The 18425-nt window shown below is 38.6% G+C and overlaps 2 protein-coding genes across 4 annotated transcripts in view; one reads left to right on the top strand and one right to left on the bottom strand.

The window, feature by feature from the left end:
* Nucleotides 1–13496, top strand: part of LOC128572305 (zinc finger protein 43-like) — a 385702-nt gene extending 372206 nt beyond the window's left edge. For all 3 annotated transcript variants that reach the window (XM_053572129.1, XM_053572130.1, XM_053572131.1), the window contains exon 4: nucleotides 7767–13496. In XM_053572129.1, the coding sequence (XP_053428104.1) occupies nucleotides 7767–9742 (1976 nt within the window). In that variant the 3' untranslated portion in view covers nucleotides 9743–13496. The remainder of the gene's footprint in view (nucleotides 1–7766) is intronic.
* Nucleotides 1–18425, bottom strand: part of LOC128572303 (zinc finger protein 91-like) — a 351229-nt gene that overhangs the window by 209317 nt on the left and 123487 nt on the right. The gene's annotated exons all lie outside the window — the stretch shown is intronic.

The raw sequence follows: 18425 nt of genomic DNA, 5'->3' as shown, positions 1-18425 counted from the left end.
GGTGTTAGGATTAGAGGCATGAGGCCCCACATCCAGTAGTTACATTTCTTAAATATACTATGTCATTAGGGAGTTTAGGGAATTCCTGAGAATATATTAAGGTCTCTGTTGTTACAAGATAACTCTTTTTTTTATAATTGCCTCTGGATTAGGATGTGCTTATTCATACATACACACACACACACACACACACACACACATGCAGAAGAACCTCTGTAAGTTGACCACCCGAGGGACTGTAACAAACATGTCAACATACAGAAGAGATTAGCAGAAGGGACTAGGCCTGCTGTACCAATACACACATGTGGTGTGTGTCTGGTCTATGAACATCAAGTCAACTTGAGGAGGTGGTCAATGTATTGAGATGGCCAACTATGGAGGTTCTAGTGTGTATATGTATATAAATATACACACATAGTTATATAAACACATACACACATGCACAGTACCTAGATCTGCAGGCCTATCTCAATGGTCATGAGTGTGCATCTTCCTCCAGGTCTCTGTGGGTAGTACCACTCCAAGATCATGGGTAGGAGAAGTTGGGGATGACCACATACTCACTTCAGAATTCTCAGTGGGACCAAGTTGAGTAGGCCATTCTCCAGGCAGTGACCAAGACCAGGGTATTTTAGTTTGCAAGTAAATGATTCTCTGCCTTCTCTAAATGACCCCCTTGAGAACAGTAGGAAAATTTCACAGCCTTTTCCCTGTATCCTAAAGCTGTTGTAAAATCACTTTTTGTGGGATGGTATCTCACTGTATTGCCTCGGCCTGTCAAACTGTTGGATTGATGTGATCCTCTCACCTAAGCTTCTAAGTAGGTGAGATGACAGGTGTGAGTCACTGTGCTCAGGTGTCATTAAAATGTTTTTCTCTGTAGATGTCTCCCCCAAAATTTGTTGCAATGGGAGGCAGACGTGAACATGGGACTTCTATTCTACCATCTTGCTGATTTTACTGTCTCTATATATGTTTTCACATTCCATTTTATTGTGTATCCAATTTTTGTAATTTTAAATTTAAATATTCAGAACTATCTGTTAGAATTTCAACTTATGTAACAAATAATTTAGATAATTAGTAGGCATTCCATATGTATTAAAAAGCTCACTTGAAGGTTCTAGTTTACTTTGGGCAAAAAGACAATCAACCAAATTGTCATCACTTTCCTCCACCTGTATCTAAATTATATTTTAATTTTTCCCGTGCTTATTTTACATAGTATGAATTATCGTATTTTATAAAGTTCATATTTTTTATTTGGAAATGTAAGGCTTTCGATTGCCTCTAAAGGGTGAATTAAACCTATTCAGTTTTTGTGAAAATAGCAATATATTGATAACAAAATAAAACTATCTTTACTGTTTTGAAATGTGTATTTATTAAAATTTTCTAATAAGTACCTCATATTGATAAATTGTACATTATCCATCAAAGTTTATTGCCATATCCTACATAAAATATTCAATATACCTGTTCTCAGTCAATAAAATATTAACTAATATTAAGAAAAAAAATGTGCTTTGGATCATTCCACAGTCACAGTGGAAAATTGTAATTATCTAGAAAAGAGAATTTTTTTTTTTTGAGACAGTCTCACTGCGTTACCCTCATTAGACTCACATGGCATCATAGCTCACAGCAACCTCAATCTCTTGACCTTAAGTGATTCTCTTGCCTCATCCTCCCAAGTAGCTGGGACTATGGGTTCCCACTACAATGCCTGGCTATTTTTTTGTTGTAGTTGTCGTTGTTTAGCAGGCCTGGGTGGGGTTCAAACCTGTCAACCCCAGTGTAGGTGGCTGGCACCCTACCCACTGTGCTACAGGAGCCCAAACTAGAAAAGAGAATTTTTCTTTGAGATGGAGCCTCCCTCTGTTGGCTGGGCTAGAATGCTGTAGCATCGTTTCAGCTTCAAACAACTTCAAAACCTGGGTTAAAGCAATCTTCCTAACAAGGGTGAGTACATTGGGCACTTTTTCTTCCATTCTTGAGACACTTTACCTTCACATGAAAGCTATAACCCAGTTACAACATAAGAATAGGGAGAAGGGGGAAAGGGAGGGGAGGGAGGAGGTAGGTGGAGGAAGGGGGATTAATGGGATTATACCTGTGGTGCATCTTACAAGGGTATATGTGAATCTTAGTAAATATGGAATGTAAAGGTCTTAGCAAAATAACTAAGAAAATGCCAGGAAGGCTATGTTAACTAGTGTGATGAAAATGTATCAAACGGTCTATGAACCAAGTGTATGGTGCCCCATGATCATACTAATGTACACAGCTATAATTTAATAAAAAATAAAATAAAATTTAAAATAAAAAAAATAAATAAAGCAGTCTTCTTGTCTCAGCCTCCCAAACAGTTGGATCTACAGATACCCACCACATGTCCTGGGTATACTTTTCTTCTTTTAGTGTAGAATGGGGTCTTAGTGTTGCTTGGGTTGGTGTCAAACTTCTGAGCATATATTTTGGATACATACCCAGATATGAGATTGTGGGATCAAATAATAACTTTTAATTTTAGTCTTGTAAGAAACCTTCTTACATTTTAATAGTGTCTGCAACATTTTTCCTTACCAACGTTTCAAAAAGTGTCCACTTTCTTTTTATTGAGACAGAGTCTGACATAGTCGCCCTGTGCTCAAGTGATTCTCAGCTTCCCTAGTAGCTGGGACTACAGGCTCCTGCCACCACTCCTGTATTTTTTAGAAGCGGGGTCTCGCTGTAGCTCAGGCTGGTCTCCAACTTATGAGACCCACGTCAGCCTCCCAATGTGCTGGCATTACAGGCGTGAGCCACCGGGCCCAGCCCCCAAAGCGTCCACTTTTTGTATAACCTTGGTAAACGTTTTTTAGTGTTCATTTTGAGTATGATGTGACACTTCATTGTGATTTTGCTTTGCATTTCTTCACTAATTAGTAATTTAAGCATCTTTTCAAATGTTTCTTGACCATTTATTTATATTTCTTCTTTGAAAAATATAAGTGAGCTCCTGCCATCCACCTGGTTCTGTCCCCCAGAGAGTTAGGATTACAGACATGAGCCACTGCTCCCCATGTGTTTTTAACTTTTTGAAGTAGGTCACCTCACATCAGTGACTTGTGTTTGTAGTTTTTACCTATAAAGGGTATCCCCAAATTTGCCAGACATACATACATAGGGGAAATGGGAATTGTAGCTAAATGTACCATTATTTACAAAATATTCATACCATAATTTTCCATCATGCTTTTCTATTTGTTAAAATAAAAATATTAAAAATATAAAATATAGCCTCAGTTTCCTATCTAGAAGTTACTTAGGACACTTTGTACATTGTAACGTTGTATGGTAGTATGAATAAAGTAGTATTAAACTCAACATTAAGAACAAATGATAAATATAAATGAACCGTGTGTGTACTGGCAATTTTATTTTCTTTCTTTTTGTTTTCCTGTATGTTACTTACCTTTCATTTACATATAGTACATTTTCTCTTGGTTGCTTGCCAATGTTTATTTTAACCTGTAGGTGAATACTTATTAAAGCTTTCTTAAATTTAACACATTTATTGGTGACTATATAGTGTTTGAATCATTCGTGTAATATGAAGATAATTTTTGAAAGGCCATATTTACTGTATGTACCTTTATTTTTGGTATTATTGTTTATTTTTTTCTTGTAAAAAACACATAATATTTGGGAGAGCTAACTGGGTTTATTGCTCTCAAAATATAAATAACTAAATATCACGTAAAATTGACAATTTAATATTTTTAATTATACAATTGTGTTAAGCATATTGACATTGCTATGCAAAAATACATCTCTAGGGCCTGTCGCCATCTCTACCTGTAATCCCAGTATTTTGGGAGGCCCCGCCGGGCAGATTCCCCCAGCTCACGGGTTCCAGACCAGTCTGAGCTACAGCAAGGCCCTACCTCTAAAAATAGGCTCATGCCTATAATCCTAGCACTGTGGGAGGCCAAGGTGGGTGGGTTTTCTGAGCTCACAGCTTTGAGACCAGCCTGAGCAACAGCGGTACCCCGTCTCCAAAAATAGCCGGGTGTTGTGGTGGGCATCTAATAGTCCCAGCTACTCGGGAGGCTGAGGCAAGAGAATCATTTGGGCACAGGGTGACAAAGTGTGGCTCTCTCTCTCAAAAAAAAAAAAAAAAAAAAGAAAAAACAAAATGTGTCTCTAGAACGTTTTTATTTTGCACAATTGAAATTCAATATAGGCAAAACTGCTATCCATTTTCCCCACTGTCTGGTCCTTTATAAACACTTCTCTATTTTTCTTCTGTTTCTACAAATGTAACTAAATTCATTATTTCATTTTATTTTATCTTTGAGACAGCATGTCACTTTGTAACCCTTGGTAGAGTGCCATGGCATCATAGCTCACAGCAACCTCAGTTTCTTGGGCTCAAGCAGTCTTCTTTCTCAGCCTCCCTAGTAGCTGGGACTAGGCACCCATCACAACACCTGGCTATTCTTAGTGACAGGGTCTCACTCTTGCTTAGGCTGGTCTTGAACTCCTGAGCTTACACAGTCCACCAGATTCATCCTCTTAGAGTGGTAGGATTAGAAGCATGCGCCACTGCACCTGGCCTTACTTTCATTCTTTTATATAATTTTATTAAATTGTATCTGCTTTTGGGGAGAACCTGTATTATTTCATTATGATAATGTTAGGATTTATCTTTATTAGAGATGTTAGAAGATTTCCTGATTGTTAGAAGCTGAGTAATACTCTATTATTTATATATCCTAAATAATATTTCCCCATTTATATTTTGAGGCAGATGTGGATTTCTTTCACCTAATGAATTATGCGAATGATGCTACAATAAGTATGTGTGCAAATAGCTCTTCATTTGGCTCTGTACATGAGGTTTACAAATCTGTCCTACATTTTGTTTCATTATGTATTTTATATATACGCAAAATAATAAATTATTTTGCTTCTAACAAATAAGACTTTATATTATTATTTTGTATTCTTTAAATTTTCTGGAAATTTTGACTTAAGGTATATTTTATGAAATAAGACAGGGTTTTTTTTGTTTGTTTTTTATTTCAGTTTTTAGTTGGGACCAGGTTTGAACCTGCCACCTCCGGTATATGGGGCCATCACCCTACTCCTTGAGCCACAGGCGCCACCCCATAAGAGAGGTTTTGCCTCAAAATATTTTGTGCCCTGGCTGGGCTTAAGGGCATATATTTATACTACTAGCAATCTGGGAGGCTGAGATGAGAGGATGTCTTGAGCTCAGCAGTTGCAGACCAGCCTAAGAAAGAGCAACACCCCATCTCTACTAAAAATAGAAGATAAAATTACCTATCATTACAGACACCATTAGTCCCTGCTTCTCAGAAGGCTGATTGATGAGGATTGCTTGAACCCAGGAGTTTCAGGTTGCTGTGAGCTAGGCTGATGCCATGGCACTGTATCCTGGGCAATAGGGTGAGACTCTATCTCAACATATGTGTGTGTATATACGCATACAGACACACACACATATATTTAAATACACATATCTTATTATTATAATCCCCTTTGCTCTGTTTTGATGAATATTTCAAATAAATATCTTTCTCTCTGGCAATGTTTTTGTTTTGTTTTAGACAAGAGTCTCACTATGTATTCCTAATTAGAGTGCAGTGGCTGTAGAGTGCGTGGTGTCACAGCTCACAGAAACCTCTAACTCTTGGTCTTAAGTGATTCTTTAGCCTCAGCCTCCCAAAGAGTTGGGACTACAGGCACCTGCCACATCTCCCAGCTATCTTTTCGGTTGTAGCTGTCATTACTGTTTGGCAGGCCCCCGGCCAGATTCAAACCCGCCAGCCCCGGTTTGTGTGGCTGATGCCCTCGCCTCTGAGCTACAGCCGCTGAGACTCTGTCCTGTAGTGTTTTATTCCATTTTTATCATTAACTGTAAGATGAGTATCATTTAGATAGTATATAGATGCATCTTGATTTTTTTATTTTTTAAATCCCTGTCTTTATTTAGTGTCTGTCATTTGATTGAGACATTTAGTCCATGAATATTTACATAATTTTTGAAAGAGAGTACTTACTGTTATTGCCTGTTTCCTTAGATTTCAAGTTTTTGTTCTTTCAGCACTTTGACTATATCATCCAACATTTTTTTGATGTGGAAGTTTGTGTTAATTACTCCACTAGTAATCTCACAGGAGAATGCTTAGAGATGACACATCTATGTTCTCTTGGTGCTTTTAAGATTCTCTTGTGTGTGACTTTTGATCCTTGATCTTCATCTGTCTGTTATGGGAATTTTTCTGTTTCTCCTAGCTACATTATGGTGAGTTTTGTGATATTTTATATCTTTTTTACTTACATTTGAGACTGCTCAGTCATTTTCATTGTGTTCTTCAACTTCAGAATTTCTGTTAATTTATGCTTTTATGTTCTTCGATATCTTCATTTTTTTTAATGTTACTTAGTTGACGCAGTCAGCATTATTCAGATAATGTTAAGGTAATTTTGACATTTTTATATTTTATGGTCAACTCCAGATTATTTCTTTTTTTCTTTTAGTTATATCACCTTGAAATTTTGTACATCTTAGAGTCTTTCACTGATTTTTGAGGATGAGAAAAGCCACCTTTCACAAACTTTGTGATACGGTTTCATGCTGCAAGATTCTGATGCACATTGTACTAAGACAGCAAGAAGTATTACATTCTGACAGTATTTTGCCTGTGAAAGTGTGTGGTTATTTTTTAGTTGAAACATTTTTCCACATTTCCTCCAAAGAGCTTATGATCACTGGCTATATCTGAGTATTTATTAGGTATAATATTTAAAATATTTAAAGGTAACAATATTTTACCTTTAGTTTCAGCACGTCCAGTCTGTCTTACAAACTATAGCACCACTCCTTTCAGTACCCTCAATCTTGGGAGACAGAAACTTTTCTCTAGAAAGGCCCTGAAAACAAGAAGTATTAACACTGGTGTCACTCTTTTTATTTTGAGGACAAAGTTGGGATTTGGGAGTTTACTTCCATTTTCACCTTGCTCTATTATGATGGGGTATAGTCTTTGGTGGGTAAATATGACAAGTTTCTTTTTTTTTTTTTTTTTGCAGGTTTTGGCCGGGGCTGGGTTTGAACCCACCACCTCCGGAATATAGAGCCGGTGCTCCAAACTTTTGAGCCACAGGCACTGTCTTGTTCTTTATATTTTATAATTACATATGTGCACACACACAAATTTATTTGTCTATTTACTTATTTATTTATTTGGAACTAAGCTTCTGTCACCTTAGGTGGAGTGCTGTGTTGTCATTGCTCATACCATCCTCAATATTCTGGGCTCAAGAGATCTTCTTGCCTCAGCCTCATGAATTGCTGGTACTACAGGCATGTGCCATCATGCCTAACTACTATTTGTGGTAGAAATGGGGTCCACTTTTGCTCAGGTTGATGTCAAACACCTGTGCTTAGTAATCCATTCACTTCAGTCTCCCAGAGTTCTAGAATTACAAACATAAGCCAATGCACCCAAGCTCTATGTTGTCTCTACAACTTCTGCTCACTTGCTGTGCTGCAAATTCCTACCTGGTTCTTAGAATTCCCCCAAATGCAGTGTATATATGCAATATTTATTTATTTTTAAGATAATTAGTGCCAATGTACTGTATCATGTCCTCTTCCCAATGTTCTTGTCAAGATAAAATGTGTAATATATATTTACTCAATTCTGATAAAAAGTCAGTGGCTAAATTGTTCTTTAAATTTCTTTCAGCTATATCTAACCATCCTGACCAAGAGCATTTGCAAGATTTTGACACAAATATTTTATTCCCAGAGATACTCCTGAGAAGATATCAAAGTTGTGCCCCTGACAATTTAAACGTAATAAAAGACTCAGCAAGTGTGTCTGAGTGTAAGCAGCAGAAAGTATTGAACAGTGGACTTGACCAATGTTTAACTGCTGCCCATACCAAAATCTTCCAGTGTAGTAAATGTTTGAAAGTCTTCACAAAATTGTCAAATCTAAGTAGACATAACATGATACATACAAGAGGGAAAACATTTCACTTTATAAGGTATGGGAAACCCTCCAACGCATGCTCACATGTTACTGAACCTAAGATAATTTATACAGGAGAAAAACAATACAAATGTAACAAAGTCTTCAAATCTGACTCAAGCCTGTCTACACGTAAGAGACATCATATTGGAGAGAAACTCTACAAGTGTGAAAATGATGGCAAATGTCTTAATCTCAGATCAAAATATTGTAACCATGAGAGTACTGATAGTGGAAGAATGCCCTACAACTATGAAGACTGTGACAAACATAACAAACAGTACTCAAAACTTTCTGGACATAAAAGAATTCATTGTGGAGAGAAACCCTACAAATGTCAACAATGTGGCAAAGCCTTTACTTTTAGGTCATCCCTTACTACACATGAAAGAATTCATTCTGGAGAGAAACTCTACAAATGTCAACAGTGTGGCAAAGGGTTTAACCGGTACTCATACCTTTCTGAACATCAAAGAATTCATTCTGGAGAGAAACCCTACAAATGTCAACAGTGTGGCAAAGCCTTTACTTTTAGGTCATCCCTTACTGCACATGAAAGAATTCATTCTGGAGAGAAACTCTACAAATGTCAACAATGTGGCAAAGGGTTTAACCGGTACTCATACCTTTCTGAACATCAAAGAATTCATTCTGGAGAGAAACCCTACAAATGTCAACAATGTAGCAAAGGCTTTACTTTTAGTTCATCCCTTACTAATCACCAAAGAATTCATTCTGGAGAGAAACCCTACACATGTCAACAATGTGGTAAAGCATTTAATAATAATTCAGACCTTACTAAACATAAAAGAATTCATTCTGGAGAGAAACCCTACAAATGTCAACAATGTGGAAAAGCCTTTCACCATTACTCAAGCCTTTCTGAACATCAGAAAAATCATTCTGGAGAGAAACCCTATAAATGTCAACAATGTGGCAAAGGGTTTAACCGCTACTCACGCCTTTCTGAGCATCAAAGAATTCATTCTGGAGAGAAACCCCACAAATGTCAACAATGTGGCAAAGGGTTTAACCGCTACTCATGCCTTTCTGAGCATCAAAGAATTCATTCTGGAGAGAAACCCTACAAATGTCAACAATGTGGCAAAGCCTTTACGTTTAGTTCATCCCTTACTAATCATGAAAGAAGTCACTCTGGAGAGAAACCCTACAAATGTCAACAATGTGACAAAGTGTTTAATAATAATTCAAACCTTATTAAACATAAAAGAATTCATTCTGGAGAGAAACCCTACAAATGTCAACAATGTGGCAAAGCCTTTACTTTTAGGTCATCCCTTACTGCACATGAAAGAATTCATTCAGGAGAGAAACTCTACAAATGTCAACAATGTGGCAAAGGGTTTAACCGGTACTCATACCTTTCTGAACATCAAGGAATTCATTCTGGAGAGAAACCCTACAAATGTCAACAATGTGGCAAAGCCTTTACTTTTAGTTCATCTCTTACTAATCATGAAAGAAGTCACTCTGGGGAGAAACCCTACAAATGTCAACAATGTGGCAAACTGTTTAATAATATTTCAAACCTTACTAAACATAAAAGAATTCATTCTGGAGAGAAACTCTACAAATGTCAACAATGTGGCAAAGGGTTTAACCGGTACTCATACCTTTCTGAACATCAAAGAATTCATTCTGGAGAGAAACCCTACAAATGTCAATAATGTGGGAAAGTCTTTACTTTTAGTTCATCCCTTACTAATCATCAAAGAATTCATTCTGGAAAGAAACCCTACAAATGTTAATAATGTGGCAAAGCCTTTAATCAGTATATGAAACTTTTTGTACATAGAAGAATTCATTCTGAAAAGAAACCTTGTGAACAGTGTGGCAAACCCTTTATTTCATGTTCAAACCTCACTGTACATAAAATAAATCAGGAGAGAAACCCTTGAAATATGAAGAATGTTGTAGTACCTTTACCTGGTGTTGATAACTTGCTAAGCATAAAATAAATCACACTGGTGAGAAATCCCACAACTGTGAACAGTCCAGCAATTCCTGTAACTGGAACTCAAACTTTCCTATACATAACAAAATTCATATTGTGGAGAAATCTTACAGATGTGAATAATGTGGAAAGGTTTGTACTGGTCTTCAGCATTTAGTAAACATCAGATAAATTATCCCAGAGAAATAATGTAACAATATGAAGATGTGGCAAAGACTAATGCCAGTAGTCACAGTTTTCTGTACACAATAGAATTCTTGTTGAAGAGAAACATTAGAAAGGTGAAGAACTTGACAAATGTTTAACTTGTGCCCAAACCATTGTATAAATGAAAAATATGTAACAGAGAAATCCCTGAAAAATGTGAAGAGAGTTTTGAATCCTATATGCAGGATTCAGTACATTTCACGCATTTCGGTACATAGCAGAATTCATAGAGAAATTGTATATATGTGAAGAATGTGACAATGTCTTTAAATATTTCTCATGCTTTTCTAATAATTCAGATGAAAGAAATACTCTACAAGTGTCAGTCATGTCTCAGAGCCTTAAAGTTGTGTTTGTCCTGTTAGGTAGGGCTAAGAAGAGGCAGGGTCAGATGATATCCATCATAAGAACAACAAAATGAGCAGACGTGGCTTCCACGAAATACAAGTTGGCATTTCAAGAAGGCTTCTGAAAAGCAAACTGATGTTTGCTCTACAAAAATTATTCTCAGAGGGCAAGATGACACAATGTGGAGATACAGCCAAGGCCACAAAAAGGGATGTTTGGAGCAAGGGTTCAAGTAATATGACTGTAAGCTCAAGTTATCTATTTTCATTAACCCAGTGCAATTTACACCAGTTCTATCACACTAAACAAGTACAATGATAACTTCTGGAAATTGCCTTACAGGGATAGAAAATGGAAAGACACTCCTTTCTGGAAGTTTTCCCCTTTTCCAGAAAAAATCATGAATATTTACTCCCACACCACTTAACATAGAATTGGAAAATCTATGCAAAGGGAAAGCACCTTACTAACCCCAGAGTCTTCTCACTTGAACGATGTTCTATGGAGTGTACTGTTCTCTAATAAACTTGGATCTTTTGTATATATGTATCTAATTATTGTGATCATTTGTTTTCCTGTCTTGATACCAGTAATCATTCTTTGGCACCTGGAACAAAAAAACAGGGAACATATACCTGACACCTTTTCCCCATATGTGACATTGCGGTGCCAAAATCTGGGAGGAAAATGCACATCTTTGGCAAGATAAGTTAAAAGAATGATAACCATTGTTAATTCACTCTGCCTGCTTATATTACTTATTCCATGTACAGGTCTCACACTGTCTTTGCTTTCCAGGTAATGTAGCTCCTTATGTACCCCTGCTTCATCTCTTTTTTTCTTTGTCTCCCCAGTGCACTTCATCTCCCATTTAGGCCTGATATTCAAATGCTTAAAAAGTTGCCTCAGGCTCCACAACCAGAATGTTAAACCAGATTCTTAAGGTCTTGATAACCAGAGTGGGGAGGAAGAGTCAGTAAGAGAAATCCAGGCCAGCAGCAGGCCCCAAGAGCAGAAGGAAGTTTTGAAATGGTTGCCACCACTAGGGAAGAAGGTTGTCAGGGACAGAGTTTCTCTATAGGCTCAGGCAAGAAGACCCCAGGCCTGAGCTCTTCCCTCACTATGACTGTTGCTGGAGCAAGAAAGGGCTCAGGAATGGGACTCTGCTGGTTCCATGCCCTCACTGGTAGTGACATAGAGAGATTCACTTTTTGTGACATTGCCCTCTCCTGGAGATGGGGATTCACTCTCTCCTTCCAGACAGTGGGAAATCCCTGAAACAGCATTCACCACCTGAAACTCTTTCAGTGTGATGGACACGCTCCAGCTTCAGTACAAGTTCTACTTTCTGATGCTGGGGTGTCTGATTGTTGGGTAGCTGTCTGTCTCTGTCACAGTAAATGACATCAGAGCCAGTCCTCTGCTCTCCCACGATATTCAGGGCCCCTGTTTCCCTCTCCTATATCTGTCTTAAGAACAGAAGGTGAAATAAAATTCCCCTGGGTGCTCTAAAGTCCCTCTGCTCACTGGATGATGATGTTTCTGTTTATCCTTTTTAGTGCTTTCCAACTGCCCTACTCCATTGTTTGGATGAAGTCTTAACTTCAGCTTAGAGACCTAAATTCTTTAAATCTGCAGGGCTCCTTTTCCGGCCTTTAGAAAGAAATGAGGTGGCTGGGGTAAAATTTTCTTTCAAAAGAGAAAAATTAAAGCAACAAGTATGTAGAAGAGAGATGTGAAGAAAAAATGAATATGAAGAAATCTGGCTGGTGAGGAACATTAAGAGGAGAGAGAAGAATTTTGTGTAGGACAAAACCTAATATAACAATATTTGTCGTAAATTAAGTCATGGTTTAAGAAGAAAAATTTGGGACAAACATAGGGCTTCAGTATGTCAAAAGTAGTCCATGTAAGGCATAATATTTGCAAAGGTGAATTTATAAACATTTTGCATGTGAACAAGTTGGCCTGACTGAAAAGGAAATCTCTAATTAAAACAATAAAGTCTTCTTTTTGTTATAAGACTTTGTTTAAAGCCTCTTCAGATTACTTGTGTATTTCTTCAATACATGAAGTATTCCACGTCAATCTGCCACTATAGAGTTGAAAAACAAACAAAACCCCTACCTCTGTATTTTTCTTCTGCCTGCCTGAAGCTGCATCTGCTTAGTTATGGGTGTTGAGATCAAGATTATTAAACTGTCATCACTACTGAAGGTCATCAGTTATTCTCTTGACACTGAAGTAAAGAAAAAAAAGGAGCCAACTTTGTCTTTGGCCTCAGTTTGGTGCCTGTGCACAGTCGTTAGGGCACCCTCCACATATACAGAGGGTGGCAGGTTCCAACACAGCCCAGGGCAGCTACAACAATGACAACTGCAACAAAAAATAGACATGTTGTGATGGGAGCCTGTAAACCCAGCTATTTGTGAAGCTGAGGCAACAGAATTGCTTAAACCCAAGAGTTTGAGGTTGTCATGAGTTGTGATGCTACCTCACTGTACCAAAGGCAACATAGTGACATTCTATCTGAAAACAAATACAACAAAAAAACTGGCCACGTTTTCTCAGCTGCCTGACATTTTTTCCTCCTTTGCATCTTTAATTCAATTCTCACACCTGTTAGCTTTTTGTTGCTGAGATAAGATGACAGAACATGTATGCATAACTCCTGCCACACTTAATCAACCACATACGTTTTTCTTTCACAAGTGGGGACTCTGGCCACACTGGACTATTTCTGGTTATAGGACAAACTGGGCACTCCATGCCTTTCTTACTGTGCCATTTCTGAGTTTTGACCTCACTCAAAGGAGCTGTTTACACTTGACTTTTCACCTGCTGCATTCCTGGGGGATCATTCATATACCTATGTCCTTGCTCTGCTGGCTTTAAGAAAGCTCCAGTTCCCTGTAGCTGTACCTGCTGATGCCATCTGTCTGTTGGAAAATAAATTTTGAATGTTGTTTTTTGTTTTTTTTTTTTCAAAAAAAAAAAAAAAAAAGCTCTAGTTAGCCACCCCTCAAGTGAAAGTGAATGGTCTGTGTTAAACCTCTTCACAGACTTGAAAAAAATCCAGGAAGAGACTCCAGACTCAGGATGAATCAATTGGAAGCTCTTTCACTGTGGTCATTGGTAATAATCAGGGTAGACAGGGAGGTTATCTGAGCAAGAGGACTTAGTGATACAAAGGCTAAAAAGAGGTACCAAAACACATGTAAGTATGGAACCTAGGAATTGATTGTACAAGTTGAGTATGTGCTTGCTAAGGGATGAAAAATGGCACTGGAATCTCACCTTGTAATTCTAGGTGGGAAAATGCAGAGCCCAGAAAACTCTGGCCACCTGAGGATGCACACAGTTTTGTCTACAGGTAACACTCTACAACAATGATGCCTTTCTGAATAGCAACAATTTGGCCCAATGTCTGTAGAAATGCCCAGTCCAATAGGTAGTCAACACTGTCTCCTCTACCTACATAAAGCTGTAGACCAAGACTTTCTAATAAATGCTGTAGCTACATATTTAGTGCTTAATACTCCATTGTCTCCTATTAATGAAAAACTGGTTCTATAGCAGGAGAAACAGGACAACTGGAACACAAATTTTTCTTTAAACCTCTTACATGCTGGATTATGAAAAAATAGATGACTCATTGGTTCCTTTAGATGCCTCATTTCCTCATTCTCTTACTAGGGAGAGACATGTCTAAATTATATACTCAGATTACCTTTCTCCAGAAAACAATAGCCTTCCAATGAAGGTACTGCAACAACATGCCTGGTAGGTGTTACTCCAGCTTGAGTTACTCCACGTTCAGGACGAGGACAAATGGCCAGCAGAAATCAACATCCAGGTAAACTTCTCTATCTGGGAGGAAGGCCCTCAGGACCACTCTGAGGTCCACTTCAAACCAGAAGCTCAACCACCAGAACAAATTATGTACCATCTTAAACATGAAGCATTAGACATAGCCCTTTTGATCAACAAATTTATGAGATTGGGCCAACAATGTCCTGCCAAACTGCAAATAATGCTTCTTTTCTTTTCATTGAGAAGTCTTGAACTTTTCATTGAAAAGTCTTGAACAGATGAATACTTGTCCAACACCGAAGGGTTGTAAATGGAGTAGTGCTAGACATTCATCTGATGGTACCTAACCCTTGTATTGTTTGGATTATTATACATTTAATGGACAATTACTTAGTGTAGTAGTCTGTGTCTCTCTGCCTGTATCCCAGGGATACATGTTCCATTCTGAGTCCATTTTCCACTTGATTGCAAATAGGAGCTTGGGCAAAGAGAGAAGTAATACTTGTCAGACGCTAAGTTTCCTAAATTGAGCTGGAGCAGTGATGGGTTCTGACTAGTTTTCACCAATTACCTTTCTTATCTTCAAAGAATAATCATGTCAAATTTAGTGGCATTAAATTTCTCATGTTCATTTTTTTCTCTTGGCTTGCAAGGAATTTGTGCTGTGAAATAATAAATGCTACAAATACACATGAAAGTCAATTTATTAACCAAATACCAAATGGTAATAACACTTTTTAATCTTTTTCTAATTATAAAGAAATGTATTTGAGATCTTAGAATTCACTTTGTGAACTTAGCACCGTGCACTTACAGTGGCTGCACTGTACAAACAACTCAGCAAAGTTCTCTAACCTTGGTTTATCAGTTTCTCACATTGGTATTTTCATTGGCATGTACTTTTGTTTTGCAGGGTGCTGTTTTTTGTGTGTGATTTTCTGTGTTGCTGTAAGAATATTATGGCTTAAATTAGAGTAATGAACAAACTTTCAGAAACTTCTTGTTCAACTTGGCAAGAGCAGAAGTGAAATAAGGGACAAGTTAGTCCAAGATTATGGTCATAAAGCCATAAAGAAAATGGCGGTTTACAAATGGATTGAACATTTTTCTGAGATGATTGAAAGCATCACTGATGAAGATAGGTTAGGACAGCCAATAATGAGCAAAACTAATGAAAACATTACAAAAATTCCTATAAGAGGCTGTCAAAATCTTTGGCTGACTGTGAGAAGCATAGCAGAACATGGAAATGTTAATGGGAAAGGAGTTAGGACAATTTTAACCAAAACTCCTGGCCACCACCTCACGGGTCTAGCATCATGATAATGCACCAGTTTGCATGACAATGTATGTGAGGGAGTGTTTAGCCAGTGGACAAATAACTATTGGAACACCATTCTTACCCCTATGAAATTTTTGTTCCCTGAAAACAAAGGAAATATTGGAAAAAAAAAAAACATTTTACTGACATTCAGAATGTCAAGGTTAATACAACAACAGTTTCAATGGACATTCAAAGAAAATAAAAGAGTTCCAAAACTTCCTTGAAAGGCAAATTAGGCACTGGCATTAGTACCTAGCTTCCAAAGGGGCGTACTTTGAGAGGTCTTCATGAGGAGAAAATCTCCACTTTCCTCCAATATCACTTGATACATAGAAGAAACTATTAACAGTTAGTGTTTGTTCTTCTGGAGTACACACATTTCCTATGAATTTACACGTACTTTTTTTTTTTTTTTTTAATGACAAAGTCTCACTTTTTCACCCTTGGTATAGTGCTGTGAGTTACAGCTCACAGCAAGCTCCAGTTCTTGGGCTTAGGTGATTGTCTTGCCTCAGCCTCCTAAGTAACTAGGACTATAGGTGCCCTCCAGAATGCCCGGCTATTTTGTTGTTGTTGTTTTTGTTGCAGTTTGGCCGGCTGGATTCAAACATGCCACCCTTGGTATATGGGGCCAGCGCCCTACTCACTGAGATACAGGCGCCACCCAATATATTTTTTAAAGAATAGATATTATCATTATTCATGGTTCTTTTACTTACTGTTTTCTAAGCTATGGTTAACTGATGTCTATTTATATCAGTTTCAGATCAGTACTGAGGCCTATTTCATAAAACGTCAGCCTTGGTCTATATTGTAGCTGAATAATTCTTACTATTGAAGTTCTTGTCCAAACACAGCAGTAACATGTAAATTAAAAATTTTAGTGAACATGTAGGTATTGTTCTGCTTTCCAACTTATTTCTGCTTTATCATTATTGAATTTTTCTCATTTACCGAGATGATAAAATGCTATCTTACAACTACAATGAGAGCTGTGGGTTTGGGAAGTGGGATGAAGAAGAAGTAAAGAGAACTCAGACCTATAACCCACACATGCAGTTAAATTGAATTTTATTGGATAAAATTCACAATAATCTAAAATTTAAGATGTTGAAAACCATTAATGTTTATCTCATGGTCTTTAATATGAAAATAATATATGGAGAAAAGAGAAGATGGCTGACTGAAGCCAGCTTTCCACAGAGGCTCCCATCCAGAAGGAAAGTTAAAGGACAGAAATTTAGCAAGTAACCTGGTGGATTAGAGCTGCACCAGAAGAGAAGGTTGAAGAACGCACATCAACCCTGCTGAGGTGAGCTGCATCCCCAAAAATGCAAATAAAAGGTACAAAATCCATCACCAACTGAACAGGAGTCCTCTCTCCCATGAGAACGGCTCAAAGTATTCAACAAACAAATGAGCAGAGTTCAAAAGTCCTCCCATTATACTTCATGGGAAAGACCCTCTAAAAACTGGACCTACCTCCCCTACTAGGGTGCCATGGCACAAAACTCTGTAAAACTGTATATATTCTCTACCTGCGATTCTGAGCACCCAGCACTCCTGTCTACTCTCACTCTGAGGTCTGGAAGCCTGTCCCCCAGGAGTCCAGATTCTTGGGTGATTTCTCGAGGGGTGTGGACTGGGCCTGGACTGCAGCTGGTAAGTGCTGATTCTGCAGGACGGGAGTGAGGAGAGGACAGTCGGCTGAGAGGGAAACACACCAGAGCAGTGCTGCCCCAAGGTGCAGAGCAGCAGCTGTTTGGGGCTACAATAGGGCTCACCCCTGTATATTCCAAAGTCACAACCCCTGTCTCTGGGCAACCAGAGGGGGTCAGGCATCTTCTCAGGTGGCAACCACCGTGAAACAGATATGGGACAAAAACACAGGCCCGATGAGTAAAGAGTTTGCCTGAGGCGGTACTGGCCTGGGTGGAGCACGGGGACTAAAAAATGCACATGCAGAGCCGGGAGATTCCCAGGGCAGGGCTGACCAAGAGGACCGCTTTACTGAGCCTAAGATGCACCCAGCCCCCATGGGACCATCAGCTTAAACAAAGGAGGGCAGGCAGAGGCTGGAACTGACAGGTAACCAGGCTGTGAATACAAACTACAGCTGACACCATACAGCAGCACAGACAGGGCCTGAGGCACAGGTTCTGGGAACTCAAAACAGCTTCTCTTCTGCAAAAGAATTTAGCAGGGACAGAAACAAATTCCGGCAAAGTTGTTCTGTTCTGTCAGTAACATATCAGGGGCAGGGATGGAACTGAGTGAACATCCCCAGTCTCCCAAAGTTGTCAGACATCACTTCCCCCTGCTGGATGGAGGCAGAGAGCAGTGGCCCGGCTGAGCAGACATAGATCTGTTTGCAATTCAGGCAGGTGCAAATCCCTGTTGTATCTGCTCATTGTAGGCAACTGGGTCACAGCCCGGCGGGGTTATCAGTGATTGGGTGTGACAGAGGTGCAGGTGGGGAAGCAGGCATCAACCTTCCCAGACTAATCTATTTGCTGGGTGGGTCCTCCTGACTTCATGGAGAACCAGAGCAAGTCATATTTGAGTTGTCAGCAGATCCCTCCGATCTGGTTGCCATAGAACTTTTAAACTTTCCCACCTGAGACAGGGGCTGACTGAGACAATTGATTTGAACCTTTTGAAATGAGCCAATCGTCCGAGGACTATTCAAGTGGTGCCCTGAGTG

Source organism: Nycticebus coucang, chromosome 20 (assembly GCF_027406575.1).
Source record: "Nycticebus coucang isolate mNycCou1 chromosome 20, mNycCou1.pri, whole genome shotgun sequence".
Classification (NCBI taxonomy): domain Eukaryota; kingdom Metazoa; phylum Chordata; class Mammalia; order Primates; family Lorisidae; genus Nycticebus; species Nycticebus coucang.
Note: the sequence above shows the minus strand (reverse complement) of the source record. Positions and strands in the feature narration are given on the sequence as shown.